The sequence below is a fragment of the Pocillopora verrucosa genome, chromosome 5 (assembly GCF_036669915.1).
Source record: "Pocillopora verrucosa isolate sample1 chromosome 5, ASM3666991v2, whole genome shotgun sequence".
NCBI lineage: Eukaryota > Metazoa > Cnidaria > Anthozoa > Scleractinia > Pocilloporidae > Pocillopora > Pocillopora verrucosa.
The window spans coordinates 6,044,420-6,060,622 of NC_089316.1; the positions used below are offsets into that span (position 1 = coordinate 6,044,420).

The window sequence follows — 16,203 nt, forward strand, 5'->3', positions numbered from 1 at the left end:
GTAATTATACTCTACTTTCATCTTTGATATAAATGTCAGTTATTTATTAAAATACCAATTAAGAAAACTTAATAAACATGACTTATGTTTAAGGCTGTGCCTTCATTACGCTAAATTAGTGGGTCTTGCTGTTAACCCTCTAACCTCCAGAAGTGATTTACATGTAATTTCTCCTTAAAGTATCCATAAATTATCCAGCAAACAGGTAGTGAGATTACTCAAACTTATCAGGTTAAAGATTTTACCGTACCTCGACTTCTTTCCTTTTTTCCGGTAGCTTTCTCTTTTTTGCACTTTTTTTTCGCTGTCTTGCTCTAGTTTTAAAATTGCCGTTCTCAAAACTTAATCTTCTGCCCCCATACGAATACTTTTAGATACACTCCATTTGATCGTCCCACAACAGTTGCACTTTGGTTTATAATTCGATTCTTGGTGTTATATTTTTTTCCTTTTTTTATTCTCTAAAGTCCTTTATTTAATCCCCGTGTTAATTTTTCCATCCTCTACCCAGAGTTCCTTGTTTCTTTATGGTTATTCTTAACTCCTTCTTGCTTCTACACCCCGTTTCTCTTATTTTATCCAATTTGACAATAATTCTCAGCCAAAAAAAACACATTACAGCATCATGATGTGAATAGGTTCCTTTGCATCCTTTAATACTGCAGTGTTCTGTAATGTAAACATATTCCCCACAGACGATGTGTGACTCAAACAAGCTTTTGTAAATTTCGTTTGAACCTAGTTAGTAGTATCAAGAGATTATCTCCTCCTGGCCATACCGTCTAATTTTCAAAAAGCGTGCATACGTTCCTGCAATTTCGCTCTGTTCGCTGGTAGAACGTAAGACTGGCAAATCTGCAGAAAATTTAAGGGATAGCATTTCAAAAGAGGCCTGATATTATAATTAGCACTTCAAATGGAAGTGTAGTTCATTGTTGTAGAGTAGTCCTAGGTCAAGTGATCACTTTCATTCCTTTAATTCAACTGTTTTTGATTAAATGATCAAGATAATATATTTAGCGTACAACACTCGTAATCAGCTATTTTACTTTCACTTAGGAGAGTATATTTACAGCACGACTGGAAGTTCCTTTCAGTAGTGACGCTATGTGACCTTATGTGACGCAATACACTACAATTGTCATCATCTCCCGGTAGGCTTCAGTATCTCCAAATCGTAACTTCTTGACTAAAATTTTTAAATACCACCGAAATTGCTGACCTCAGCGCGCACCATATTTGTTTAAAATTACTCGATCATCAACTATCATGAACCGTTTAAACGCAAATATGATTGATGGTCAATGATATTGAATGAAGGTTGAAACTATCTCCTATTATCATCAACAATCACGTTTGTTTGAACTGGAGCTCTAGTCCTTTGAATGAAAGTACTCGCTGAGGCATTAGTTAGTTATCCTTGTTCTCTTTTTATCCAGTAAGAAATAGTTTAGATGTATATTTGTACTTATTGGAATAACAAAATGGAAAAGTCAAAAACAACAAAAAAAGTTGTTAGACCAACAGTTTCTCGCCACTCTACTCCAATCACTGATCACAAATTCGAGTTCTTCAGTGATCGTGCTACCTGAAGAATCGTCCTCTTAGACCTGAGCTGTTCAATCAAACGTATCCGTGCGTATTTAATCCGAAATATTTCGCTCCTGAGTTCTTCTATTTGACCTCTCAGAGATTTACAGGAAGCAAGGTGACAAAGATTAGACTAAAGATTTGACGTAAAATGGCACCATTATCTTGCAGAATGTCTCAACCTAATTTCTTACTATCGGAAAAAACTTTCCAGACGTAATTTCTGTACCTTTTATCCACCTCTTTCGTTTAGAAAATACACGAAACTCTTTCCTTGAAGTTCCAGATCCCAAAAAGTCACCTAACGATTTCAAAAGACTTGAGGACGTAAAAGTAATAAATCAAAACACGAATTTATTTTCACCACATTTTATTGTTTTTTGTTTTTCTTTTTTGTGCTGCCTGTTTAATTAAACTGTGGAACTTTTTCGTTCCGTAAGCACAATATTCAAAGCTACAAAAAAGCACAATAACAATGAAGGAACCATAATATGGTGGATCCTAAAAAAAGCATTAAAACATTCGTAGCTGTAAACTACAGGTTTAGTTAATGGGGATTTATGTGACGGGAATATCTTCATCCATAAACTTGAGATGAATAACCCGTTTTTAAAAAGACATTACATGTATTTCTCTTCTTACATCCCACTCTCTGAGTCTTTTTTTGTTTTGTTTTTTTGAATTTTTTTGGAACCTTTATGGAATTTTTTTAGAACTTTTTTGAACTTTTATACATTTTTTTTTTGGTTTGAATTTTCCATTTTTTTTTATTCTACAGCTTTTGTTCTGTATTGATCTTGGCAGTTTCTTTAACTGTTGCTTTCTTTGGGTAAGTAATGTAAAGCAAGTTTGCTGGAAGTAGAAGCAAACCAGTCGTCCTAACCTAAAAAAACGAACTCAACAAAAATAAATATACCCTTAAGTACGTTCGGGTACCTGAGTAAGCAAACGTATTGATTAATTCTTAATCAACACACAAACGTAAAAGACATCTACGCTTTGTAGCAAAACAACGAAGTACAACTCTCTAAGACCGCACTACATGAGTAAATTTTGAAAAATCGTAACATGCTATCAATACTACTTCAAACGAAGTAGTATTGATAGCTCTAAAATCTCTTGTAACTGCTGTTCTGAAATGATCCCCTTTAAATGAACTTGCCCGTCTAAGCTTCAATAAAGACATATTCGATCGTAAGTCTCATGATTTACACTAGTACTCGGTTAAGGTAAATTTTCTCGAATGACGCTACCCCCCCTTCTCCCAATCCGATTCGTTAACTTATTCCTCCTTCTAAAAGAATTTTTAACTTTTTCACGAAAACGGTGTAATTTTTTTTCTTTTTTGTCCCGCAGGAGCTTGTTTTAAGATTTTTTTGGCGCGTTTTTTCAAGTTTTCGTTATGATTTTTCAGCTATCCACAAAAAATATCTCTACAATTATAAATTTGATAACACTGCTATGTCTTACTCTTCTACAACTAATCTTCACACAACACATCCTACAAATCATGCACGATCAACGGATAACAACAAACGGTGAAAGTAAACAGGAACTGAACAGGAACGGGAACAACAAGGACAACAAAAACCACAAAGACAATAATAATAGGAAGAAGGGTGTAAATTTCGAAAACACCGCAACTACGAAAAATAGAACTGTTAAAACATGGAAACGATTAGCTATTTCATTGTAATGCTATTTTTTCGTTGTAAATCATTGCTGTTACTTTCAATAACCTCATTTTAGAATCTTTCAGGGATCTCTTGAGAATTTACACATGGAGAAGTACTTGTAAAAGTTGTAAACCTGGCAAGTTCAATTATTAAAAAAAATTTAAGTCAAAAAAATCGATCGGTGTCAAAACAGCGACAAGAAACAAACCAAAACTTCCTCAAACAAAACAAACACAAAATAAACAAACAATCGACTGGGAACATTTCATGACTCAAGATAAAAATTAAGAGATGGCGCGAGATACCTGGCAACCATTTAAGTCCAAGTTTTCAACGATTAAAAATACGACAAATTAAGCGGAAATAAAATATTTCTGCGGCATGAGAACAACACGCCCTGGGCCTCAGCCCTTGAATGGAGTAGAATTTTAGTTTAAGGCTTTCGATTATCTAAGCTTGGGATTGCATTGTGCAATAATTTTTAAGGTCGACATTGAGCCATTGTATAGACTGTAAGGTCTCGGATCTGGCTCCGAATCAGCCCTTTGGTCATTTTCCCCGAGAACTTTTTAGGCACATTTTCCTTTAACCAAAGCTCTGAGTACATAATTTTTTGAAAATAAATGACCACCAGTTGTTTCGCTGCGATTTCCTGTGATGGTGGAAACCAAATCAAATTTCAAGTTGCAAAGGTGATATTATCGATTTCAAATGACTGTATGCTATAAAATATCTTCACACGTTGCACGGATTCTGCTAAACGGCCTAAAAATGCAGAATAAACCTAGTCACTATATGTTGTGAAGTGAAACTGAAAAAGGATGCTTTCAATTGCCGAGTAAAGCAAAAGCACGCTGGTCGAGAATCCAGTTCCTCTTCCTCTCACATGGCAAACCTTTCTAACAATTGTACCAAAAAAAAAAATTAACCTCCCTAAAATTAACTGAAAGGGATTACATGAAGACATGGAATTAAGACAACGATTGCGGAAGTAACACAATCTCCCTTCTGTGCATTCGCACACTTCATGAGTTGTCACGCGCATTAAAAAACTGTATCTAACTTCTCTGATTAACATGGTTATGTAGTCTTAATAAGTATAGCTAGTGTCAAAAATATCACTCAAAACACACCACCAAATGTTATAATCTCCCAACAAAACCTCAAAAAACCTGAACTTCGTATGAAATATAAAATCGTGCATGTTCTATCAAGCAACTCAAATATGAATAGTGACAAAAGAAATTGAAATAACAGATATTCAACGTCAAGTTTAAACAAAGACAATATGTGTAACTGTGTAAACTATGATCACAAAAATTATTGAATGTGGGGCAATATGCCCTACTTTCCATTGAGTTGGTGAATAAATTCAAAATTAACTCCACCCCCTCAAAAACATCGAGGCCACATCGTTTCCATGTGGTGGCCCAAAGCAGTTCGCAGTACTTATGATTCGATGTGCTATTACTTCCACTCTGAATTGGCCGATGATAAAACAAGAGCATCAAACGAATGTCCAATCATTGGTTAATAAATGTCTCTTTCTCCGCGTATCATTATACCAATCACAAAGCCACCATTAGCTTCGACACTTTCTCGTTAAAAAAAGTAAGATTAAACTTAAACCTCTACTTTTCAATACCTAAACAAGTTGAGTTTTTAAATAACCACGTCATTTTTGTAATCAAAGACTCGTACTCCCGAGCTTACTTGATAACATTTAATAATCACTGAGGGAAAGAACTAAATACTTCATTTTTGTAATCAAAGACTCGTACTCCCGAGCTTACTTGATAACATTTCATAATCACTGAGGGAAAGAAATACTTCATTTTTGTAATCAAAGACTTGTACTCCCCAGCTTACTTGATAACATTTTATAATCACTGAGGGAAAGAACTAACGACTTCATTTTTGTAATCAAAGACTTGTACCCCGAGCTTACTAAATACAATTTTACAATCACTGAGGGCAAGAACTAACGCCGTTTTCATTGTGTAATATACAATTAAACATCGCTTAAACACGCGGGACGATGAGGACATACAACCCAATGATCAGACATCTGCTCGTTACCAATGTTTTACCACAGACCGATACAGGGTGAAAGTGCTGATACATCGAAACAATCTGAAAAAGTACCGCAAACTGTTGAGCCACCTTAGGAGATGCACCTCTCGATGTGTTTGAGAATTGCGTCGCTATCCTCTCCATTAAACTTCCTCAAGCAGCGAGGGCATTCTTCCAGTCCAACCACCTCCTCCTTACTGCTAACACCTGAATCTGATTCGACATCGTTTCCATCCAAAGGGGAATCTATAACGTCTCGCACTGTGTCTGGGTAAACTTCTCCTCCATGGTAAATGGAAGTTCTGGTTGCCTGCTGACTTGTAGGATGTGTGATTAATCCATGAGAAGGATGCATTGTACCCTACACGATGCGGAAGAGAAATGTCACTATGAGTAACTAAAAGGATTTAGAGTAGCACTTCAAATGTCAGGGAATACTTAGAGACAGTTTGCTGTTATAGCTCTGCGCAACAAACTATACCGGGTGAATACAGGCTCTAGCAACACTGCTTAGACTCATCTTCTCATGGCGACCATAAGGAGCCGCCGGTTGGGTATGCCTTCTGAAAGTGAGAGTGTGAAAAGACTGCGACTCCAAAAGCATCCTTAACACTTTCTGGTACCAACGGGAACAGTGCAGTTCATCTACCTACATACACCATTATATCATGGACGAGAAACGACGGGAAGCGAGACCTATAACACCTTATTAGCTTTGTTGTCTTTGAGCGTTTTTCGACTCAGTGACGTAAGACCAAAACAAACGTAATCACCATAGCCAATCAAAGAAAAGGAAACTATTAATGAAATTCAAAGTTAAAACAATTCACAGTGCTTATAGCGCGGGAAAGCGCGACTGACCAAATCGCGATTCATTTAGTTTTGAATATGATCGGCTAAGGAAATGGCACAAGTTTTCTAAACCAATCTCATAGTGTAACCCAAGAAATTCCGGATTACCTTCGAGTTTAAATTGCTATAACTACAGTTATATACAATGCGATAACATGGATAACGCGCATACTAAACCACTGTGGAAACTGAATTAAAAAACCTTACCCTTGGGACCAAAAGAGGCCGCTTCGATTCATGGTTTGTGTAATCCTGGCCATATCTTCCATAAGGATTGTACTGGGATCGAGCACGACTGTATGGCTGGTGAGGAAAACAAAGGATGCAGCTTTCAAATAAATGAAAAAGAAAAACCTTTGGAGAATTCTGGTAATGATAAAACTGTTACTACATGTTACTTCAGCGCATTAAACTGTGACCACAAGTTGTACCTTTCTGACAACTTATTTTTATGGTCTCAAGTCAACTCAGTGATGATGACATAAACACTTTCACCAAATACTTCACTACTTTTGTTGTTCTCTTCGATAAAACTTTGCCTCTTTTTCCTGACTTTCAAAAGTATAGAGATTTGTTTTTGGAGATGCCTTATGAATATTTGAAAACGAATGCCAGCCGTACTGTTTACTCTAACTATAAGTGGTACAGTAAGCGGTTTAGTACATAATATAGAACACATCTTTTCTGAAAAAAAGATTTAACTCAGGCGACCATTTTATGATTGATTCAGGTCGACAAATGGCGACTTAAACAAACTTGAGCTTGGACCTAGTACCTGATCATAAACCTGTTGCTGTAACTCAGTTTGTCCTCTCAACAGCCTGTCCCTTTCTCGGTCGTGTACCTCTTTGATGGCCTGGACCCTGGCCTGCTGTTCAGCTACAGCCCTGGCCTTCTGGGCCAACGGATCATTGTATGAGTAACCACCCTATGAAGAACAGCAAAGCGTACATTTTGTATATGTATAAGCTCCTCTGAAACCTTGTGACATTATTCCCACCTTCATATATGTGTCCCCGCACATCCCAAAAACGCAAGTACACGTATAACTGCTGAGACATAGTCATTCGGGTTTCATACGTCAGAAGAAGAAAAAGAAAAACTTACTGCAGTTTGTTTGGCTCTTAATTGTTGCTGTAGGCTTTCTTTCTCCCTCTTCTCTCTTTTGAAGTCTTCTTCGTATATTTGGAGCTACGAAAAAACAAAACAAGATGCGTTTTTAACTGGTAAGACTACATAATTTGCTTCCTTGGTTTCCATGAACATCAAGCAGATACTGAAGAGTTAGAGAGGATTAAGCATTAAAGAAAAACATTATTATAATTCCTCGTTAAGCAATATTGCTAAAATGTCCAAAGAAATCTAATAAAGAGGATGAAGAAGCTTCTATTGTTCTAAAATAAGGTTGTTTTATAAACAACAAAATAATTAGCTACTTAGTTGTTGCCCCCACATGAATTGTTTCGAAATGAAAGATTAGTGATTAGTATGTTATGGGAATATGAATAATAAGCTATGGTCACTACACAATAAACCCTGTCCCAAGCACATACCCCAAGCAATTACTTTTTAAAGGGAAACCAAGGTGAATATTATCTTTATGATCAATCACACTTAAAAACTCTGCAACTTGATAAAACACATATTGCTTGTACAGAATTGTGCATGTACATTTGTCTGTCTCCAAGACAACAAATAACATTTTCCAATCACTATTGAAAAGTACTTGCATCAAATTTTTTTAAGAGCACCAAGGAAAAACAATGTTTATATACTTAACTTGAATATTCAATACCAGTTCTGAGCTTTATAACATGTTGTTCTCGAAAATTTTGACCAATTGTGACATTTCCATGTACATGCAAAAACGTACATCAATATAATAAATACAGTACTATCAGTTATTACACTGTTAAAAATAAGTCTCTTAGTTCTTCCATTAGTAATAATGAGATTATGGAGAACTTGACATGTGACATTCACCACCATGAAACATGCTGGCCACCTGTGCTTCTGAAATTGCATTGTACACTATAAACTCTATCCACTGTTCCACTTCCAGAACCTACCCTACGGCTGAGTGAGTGTTCAGCAGTGTGAGAGGGCTAGTCCCAGAGGACAAGCTGAGTTACTGACAGTTGTGGATCAGGTGGCGCTGACTGAGGAAACAAGTCAACATGATTGTGATGTCAACCGTGTTTTGAATCCTATTAATTAGGACCTTAAGCAGTCATGACAAAGACTGCACCACCCATAAGATCGAAACAAAGCAATAATTTTGCATGTTAGTTTTCAAAAGGCTTTAGTTTCCTTGACATCACTGACAAAATGTAAAATTTTCAGTTTCGAGAAAGGAAATATTGAAAGCCAACTTTCCACATGATATCTGTTCAGAACTCAACTCTGCCGTGACATGTCATGCTGAAGATGAGGTCTCACTCCTTAATAATTTAAACTCGTGTACATTGCACACAATGTTAATTCATTCAACAGCATCCCTGGTATCGTCAATTCTGACTGCTTAAGGTCCCTAAGTTCACATGTGTGAGATCTACAGATGACATTATGTGACTAGCTGTGCTTTTGGTGCAACCTCAATACTGATAAAAAAAAAAAATAAAAAAAAAACATTCACATGTGTCATACACGAGGACCTACTTTGCCAATTAGAAAAAAAATCCCTTAAACAGCTTGTGTTCATGACAGAATTAAGAGAAGGCAGTTACCAAAACAAAGGATACACACAAACAATGATTATTGATGTTATTACAAACACATTAGCAAGACAAAATGTAGCAACAAAGAATCTCACAAACACATTCTGGTAAAGGATTTTTTTTTCCATGTAGACAGTCACCTGATGGGAAGACATATCCAAGGTAGATACTTGTACTAGGATTGCACCAACATTTGTTGCAAAAGCAACTTTATTCCATTTTTTTTTAAACTGTACCTGCTGCTCAAGTGCTTGTAATTGCTCCTTCACAGCATCCAATTCCTCTTTGAGCTTCTCTTTTTCTGTCTGATTCCTCTCACGGTCTTCTCTTTCAGTGGCAAAATCGTCAGCATAGACTCTGAGCTGTTGTTTCAAAACTTCTATTTGATCAATAACCTCTGCAGGGATTTGCTGTCCAAGAACAGTTGTACCAGGCCAGGATGGTGAACCTTCGGAAGGTGGACCTGGGCGTGGTGCAGCTGCACCCAGCAGGGATAGATGGGAAGGCAGTTGTTCCATTGATGAGTGCTGGGGTGCTAGATTCTGCGGACATGCAAATGCATAGACACAAAATTTAATACCGTAAGTTCAAGTCTTTTGGCCTCATAGTTGGCAATATGTTTTGAGGGATATACTGTATTCCCCTCATCCACTTCAGTTGCACATGTTACCGAACAGCTTAAGTATTAAAGTATAGTTTGACAACAATACAATGCATAATATCTTTCTGTACAGTATCTTAAAGCAACAGTTAGACAACTTGCTGTGGAAATTTATGAATTTCTCTCACTTGATCTAAAGTAGAGGCTTTTGAGCAGCAAAGATAGCAATAAAGAAACAAGCTTTTATTAGCTGGAAATCTTCATGTACTGTAGGTTCAAACACAAAGGGTTTTCAAAGGGGGGTTACACTGTGTCAAACAGAGGGTACTTGCCAACTGTCATATTGACCTCTATGCCCTGTTTAACTTAATGTAACAAAAAGGCCTTACAATAGGGGGAGGGGGGCCCCCTTGATGTTATAGTGGGATGTGTAGATCACAAAAAATTATGTGTTGATTGATTATATTGCACCCTGAGGTTTGTGTGTAGACACATAAAAGCATACCAAATGTGTAGGCTTGTTCCTCATCATAAGCTGTAGGCTGTTTATTTCAAGCTGTTTCTCTTGCAACTCACTTTCCAGTTGCTTGCAGCGATCTTCTAATTCCTGGAATGTTCATTGCATGCACACTGTCACTATTGGTACCAACATGTGTAACAAGTTTTTAAGAAGAACCACATACTGTAAAATGTCTTGTGCAAGGAACAAATTCCCTAACCTTAGTCAGAACTCAATGCGGATTCCAGCATACATCTGTACACCTTTAGAAGACCTCATTTGTGTGAAATTCTAGCCATAACAGATCGCATAAATTTTCTAAAAGTTTCAATGGCTTTCTATGTTCTATATTCTATTGAATACTAAGTCTCAAAATAAAAATAGTCAAAACAATAGTTATTTTCCCCAGTCAAATGTTTGGCAGTAAACATATTATGGCAGCACATGCATGTATGCACTAGAGCCCACTATCAATATCAGTACAATTTGTTTTGCAACCGCCTTTCAGAAATGAAACTTCAAGTAATTACTGAGCAATCAATTACTGCAAACCTTTTTTTCTGTTAGCAATGCTCCTGTGAAATATCCATTGTTGCCAGACCTCAAAATTTCAATTTGCTGTTTTAATTCATTTATGTCTTTCTTTGAGGCTGCAACCAGAAGTTTGTATTGTTCATCCCACTTGTAATTCACATCAAGAACCTACCAGAAGAAAGACAGATTCCACCACTGACAAACAAACACACAAAAAAACAAAACAAAGCAACTGAGTAACAAAAAAAATTTAAAAAAAAAACAATAAATTACAAGTCTTTTCAGGATCTGGAATTACTTTTTGTGCATAGATTAGTCATAACAGAGGTTTTCAAAACATTCTTGTACAGTATACATGTGTTAAAAAATAATAAAATATCACACAGTTACCTCTTCTTTAAGTTTTAGTGCTTCATCTTTTTCAGTTTTGGCCAATAGAAGCTGCCTTTGTAGTTCATCATTTTGCCTCTTCAACTGGCAACAGGTCTCACAAGATTCTGGTCCAGACTGGGAGAGTGGTGTCTTTACAATTATCAAACCCTAGTTATATAAGCAGAGAGTCAACCCAAGCTTTGAAATGTTACCTCTTTTTGCAGACAGCATAAATAATATATTGAACAGGGAGTGAAAAAATACAAGGCTGACTCTGGATCTAAGAAAACCACTGTCTTGCTAAATGCACATGTATAATTAAAAAGTTAAAACTGGTACAAAAAATATTAATTCAAGGATTCAAGCCACACCTGCACTTACATATACAATAACCACCTCCTGTACGCACTTAAATGAAACATAGCTGATAATTCAGCTGAAAAACTTTTAATTACGTGTTTAAGGTGTAAGCTGGAAATGATGAAATTACTTTGAAATGAAAACTTTTATTGCATGTAAAAAGGAAGTGAACCACTAACTTTACATAAAAAAAAAAGAAAAAAAAAAAAAAAGAAAAAAAGGACTGAAAACTCTCAAACAGACAGTACCTCATCAGATAGTAATTTGGATGCACTTTTTCTTGAACTGAATGACAAAGGATCATTTCTGTTTCCCAGTGGTGATACTTGCTCTCTTTCCACAAACACCGCATCTTTAAAGAGTTTCACTTCATCTTGCAGTTGTTCCATTTCTTCACGGCTCTCATCCAGTTTATTCTTCAACTGAAGCACCACATTTTCATGGGAGGCCTACAAGGAGAAGCACACCTTTTTTCTATTCTTTTATTCACAAATTTTGCTCATCATAAAACTTTGCAAATATATATATATATTTTTAAAGAATACTATCCATTTCTTCTGAAAATTCAGTAGCAATCAGCTTTGTCACCTAATTTGGATCAAGCAACGTTCTCTTTTTCAGGTGGTATTTGGTAAAATTTATTGTTTGTAGCATCTCTTACTGCTGCCTAAAATTGCTCTCATGTCTTGCAAATTCAACATGTGAAAGGATTGCTCTACTGGTTTGTAAGTTTCTGTCATACTTTAAAGAGGGTAGGAAACACAACCACACACACCCAAAAACATTTGTAAAACAAAATTGATGACCTCTGCAGCAGTGATATTCAGATGATCAAAATTACCATAAAAGGAATCTGAAACCATGAGATATTTCAGGGTGCATTAAAACATAATTCCCCAAAAAACATACAGCAGACACAATATTAACAAACCTGTTCTGCCTCTATTTCGGCAAGCTTTGCTTTCAACTTTTCCTCTTCAGTAATTAATGCACTTGATAGGGTCTCCCTTGTGCGAGCCTCCTTAATATACTCATGAAGCTTTGAATTGAATTGGACAATTTTCCCCAGCAACTCTGCTTCTCTGCCATCATCAGGTAGCTGTTTTACATTCTCATGAAGCTTGTGTGTCCCTCTTTGTATTTGATCTAGCTCAGATCCAATGTGTTCAAACTCATCACGTAACTCCTTTTGAAACACAAGAATTTCATAAACTTTAAAGTCGAGGAATCTCTGTAGAGAAACCTCAGTTGAACCCTGATCATAATTTGTATGTACAAAGAAATGAACCCTTTAACTCCCATGATCTGATGGTTAATTCTCCCCTCTAGATGCTAAACATTTCCTTGTAACTTAGTTATAAGAACTTGGTGCTAGATCAAGATGGCAGCTTCTACCTGATAAGTTTGAATATTCTTATAACCTGTTTGCAGAATAATGAATGGAGATTGTAGGGAGAAGTTTCATGTTGATCACTTGTGGGAGTTGAATCTGCTTATGCATAGGACTAGTCTGATTTGCAAACAAGAAAAATCTTCAAGTTTGCTCCTCTGTCCTCTCTCAAGGAACTTGTTGGATTAGTTTCACACAAAATTACATGAAAGTATCTGTCTCAATTGTTTACTGCATCTTGCCGAAAGAGAACCAAGCTCGTTTAATAGGTACATTAGCCCTTTAACTCCCAAGATCTGATTGTTAATTCTCCCCTCTAGCTACAAATTTCCTTGTAAATTTAGTTGTGTGAATTTTGTATTGGATCAAGTTGCCAACTTCTACCTGATAAATTTGAATATTCTCATTACTTGTTTGCTGGATAATGTAAAGATATTACAGGGAGAAGTTTTATGTTGATCACTTCTAGGAGTTAAAGGGTTAAGTAAAGTGTACTGCACAATCATGTAACTGAGCAAAAGTAGAAACTTATACAGAGTAGATTTTAAGACAGGCAAGCTATGTTCAGTAAACATCTATGACCCAGCATTAAGCCTTCATTTTCTTCTTTTTTCAACTTTTTTTTTGTTTATTCACTCCTTTCATTATTTTTTCTGTGTTCATATTTTTTTCTTCTTTTCTTTTTTTGTTCAATTGTTGATGTCTACACTTTTTTTTTACAAATTTTCTTTCAGTCTCTTAATTCTTTTGTTTTCCACATTTCAGATATGCTGATATATTATATCTTTTTCATTTTTTTTCATTTTTTCAGGGAAGGCTGTTTTTTTTCTTTTCTTATTTCAATTTGTTTTAAACTTGTTATCTTTTATTTTGTTTTTATGGTTTTCCTTTTAAGTTACTGGGTCCTTTGATGTCTAATTAAATTTAAACTAAATACTTAAGAATACTGCTAACAACAAACACTTATAGTAATTACAGTGTGTACATGACCATAGAGAGCAGGCATAAGTTTTGCATGGCATGGTTCAACATGGTTTGGTTTCATTAGTACAATTACATAAAAATTGCCCTCTTTAATTAAAGCTTTATATTGAATTGAGTGCTTATTATCATAAACTGAAGTAAATTTTTAATAAGGAAAAAAAACATTTAAAACGAAATTGGTTTGCAAAATGTTGAGCCAAGAATAGTTTGAACCACACCATGCAGTGTTCACACCACAAACAAATACACACCCTAAGTATTGAATGAGAAAAGTAATTCTGAATAAAGTGGTTTGTCTACTTTTTTCCGAGTATCTTTTATCCTCTAAAATAAGAAATTTGTTCCTCGTGACTCACAACCCAACTCACAACCCCCCTCCCTCTAATTGGAGTTTTAGAGCAGGTTTCCTAATTGTACTATGCTCTGCCTTATACTAACATTACATTTGCCAAACAAAAGATGTCAAGAAGGAAAAGTATAATAAACTAGGCAAATTTTTAAGAAATATATGGCAGATTGTACCTTGAATTGATATTTAGATCATGGGTACGAAAGTGAAAAAGTTTAGACATAGATTCTTACAGTATCTTTTCTCAACAATCAGAGACACACTATATATGTTAGTACTGCAATGTGGTCAAGAAAAGTCAACACAACATAATTGTTGAATGACGTTCATTCATTTTGCAAGTACAGGTTTCTTTAGGAGCAGCCATCCAGTCTCCATTCTCCAAAGTCTGAAATAAATGAGTCGAAGAGAAACTAAAAACCAACTGTTAGTTCTGCATCATAGCATTATTTAATACCTTGATGTGAAAATCTCCACATAAGATGGAGGAAAATTCTGCAGGCAGTGACTGGGGTCCTGAAACTGTTGTAACGTTAACATAGTCATGGCTTTGTGTACTTCTCCCAAGCATAGATGAGTAATATCTTTCTCCGTGATCTTTTATTGTGTCCTGGCTGTCATCATTTACTGAAGTGCTGACTGAGATATCAGCTAAAGCTGCATCAATGCCTCTTTGGTCCAGATGGGTTTTCAACTCTTTAACTTCTTCTTTTAGTTTAGCATTGCTTTCTTGGGAATCTTGAAGGACTTTACCTGATAAATATGCAAGTATGAAATGGACAAAAGTGATAATTAAAAAACATGTACAGAAAGTTACTTTTCAAAGTGTGTTGTCTGTAATTGTATTGTTGGAGATGTGCTTGCCTAGTGGTTAGAAAGCACATGTTTGGTCTTAGCTGATAAATGTGAGCTGTTCATAAAATTAAATTGAACTTGTCCTAATATAGCACTGATCTTTTGAACACTTCATATTCATAAATTTAATTTATAACAACCATAATTACAAGGGCATTTTTTAAGAGGTAAACTTACCTTTCGCTCAAGCTTAGAGGTAAATGCAATATATTCAGGTATAACTTGAGTTGCATCAATCAAAATACCAGTCAGAATGATTGTACATGCCACTACCAAACATAATCATTATAACCCTGGTTTAGATGTAAGTCAAACACTCTAAATGCACCAAGAATTGAACTGCGCCTAAATATTCCCCATATATTAAATCTTATCACAAAGCAACTGGTGTATCTAGATTCAAATTAATCCTACAAAATTCCTGTTCATGTTCTGGTACAATTACCTAACACTTCCACTCCTTGAGCCCGAATGTGTAGAACTTTATTCTCTTGCTTTAATTTTGCAATCTCTTTCTGTAAACTAGCAAACTTTTCCAATGTATTTAATGTTTCTGATTCATCTTTCATGTCTGTCATGGCAGTTCAAATATTTGTTTTTGGTCTGTGAATTAATCCAGACTTGCTCCTGCTTGTTTCAAGTCTGAAAGAATAAAAAAAATTAAAACTACTAACATAATATAATTAGTGCTAGTTATAATCACAACAATACGCATGCAATGCAGGTGCACAATTTTTTTCCTGAAAGCAACTGAATAGAATTTTGAGTCCTGTCACCCAGCACTCATCTTTATCAAATTTCTCTTCTTCATTAAAAGTTCTTCTCTCTTTACCAGCTCTAGCTTCTATTGATACCTAGAGTTAAGTTTAACCATTTAAAAAGTCCTCTTTACCTGTATTCCTATTTTCAAGTAAACTGAGTCCAGTAACAAGAAAAATGTTTAACAAAAATGAGACTTCAGTGGTTGAATCAAAGAATCAAAGATAGAGTGTAAAATTAAAGCTATAATACGAAATTTGTAACCCAAATCTTACAAACAAATTTTGTCTCCTATAGTATTGAGAATGTACAGTGCTTCGTGAAGGATTGTTCTTTAAGAAATGAGAAATGATGGTCTTACTTGTTTAGAACACAAATTGAGGGGTATAAACCACAGAAAACTAGAATGATGCCATGCACTACCGTTTAAATTTACCGTTTATTTTTGTCGAATGAGGCATAGCTTGTAAAACTTCCCAACTGTGTATAATCTTCAAATATACTCCAAATTGAAACTTCGAATTGTTACGTGCAACTAAAATTCTAAAAGGAAGTAGAGGCCTTCTTGTAAACGCAGGAAGATTAATGACCT

General features: G+C 35.5%; 1 protein-coding gene across 5 annotated transcripts in view; it reads right to left on the bottom strand.

Moving 5' to 3' along the window:
• Positions 1-1,943: 1,943 nt before the first annotated feature.
• LOC131797127 (TNFAIP3-interacting protein 1-like) overlaps positions 1,944-16,203 on the bottom strand; it is a 35,928-nt gene continuing 21,668 nt past the window's right edge. For 4 of the 5 annotated variants that reach the window (XM_059114752.2, XM_066167715.1, XM_059114753.2 and 1 more), the window contains 12 exons: positions 15,298-15,494; positions 14,455-14,750; positions 12,206-12,460; positions 11,523-11,723; positions 10,933-11,082; positions 10,561-10,710; positions 10,015-10,116; positions 9,145-9,450; positions 7,299-7,382; positions 6,967-7,119; positions 6,399-6,494; positions 1,944-5,700 (listed from right to left, as the gene is read on the bottom strand). In XM_059114752.2, coding sequence (XP_058970735.2) covers positions 5,431-5,700; positions 6,399-6,494; positions 6,967-7,119; positions 7,299-7,382; positions 9,145-9,450; positions 10,015-10,116; positions 10,561-10,710; positions 10,933-11,082; positions 11,523-11,723; positions 12,206-12,460; positions 14,455-14,750; positions 15,298-15,430 — 2,196 coding nt within the window. In that variant the 5' untranslated portion in view covers positions 15,431-15,494 and the 3' untranslated portion in view covers positions 1,944-5,430. Of the gene's footprint in view, positions 5,701-6,398; positions 6,495-6,966; positions 7,120-7,298; positions 7,383-9,144; positions 9,451-10,014; positions 10,117-10,560; positions 10,711-10,932; positions 11,083-11,522; positions 11,724-12,205; positions 12,461-14,454; positions 14,751-15,297; positions 15,495-16,047; positions 16,149-16,203 lie in introns of those variants that run through there. The other variant, XM_066167716.1, reaches the window with a different exon arrangement.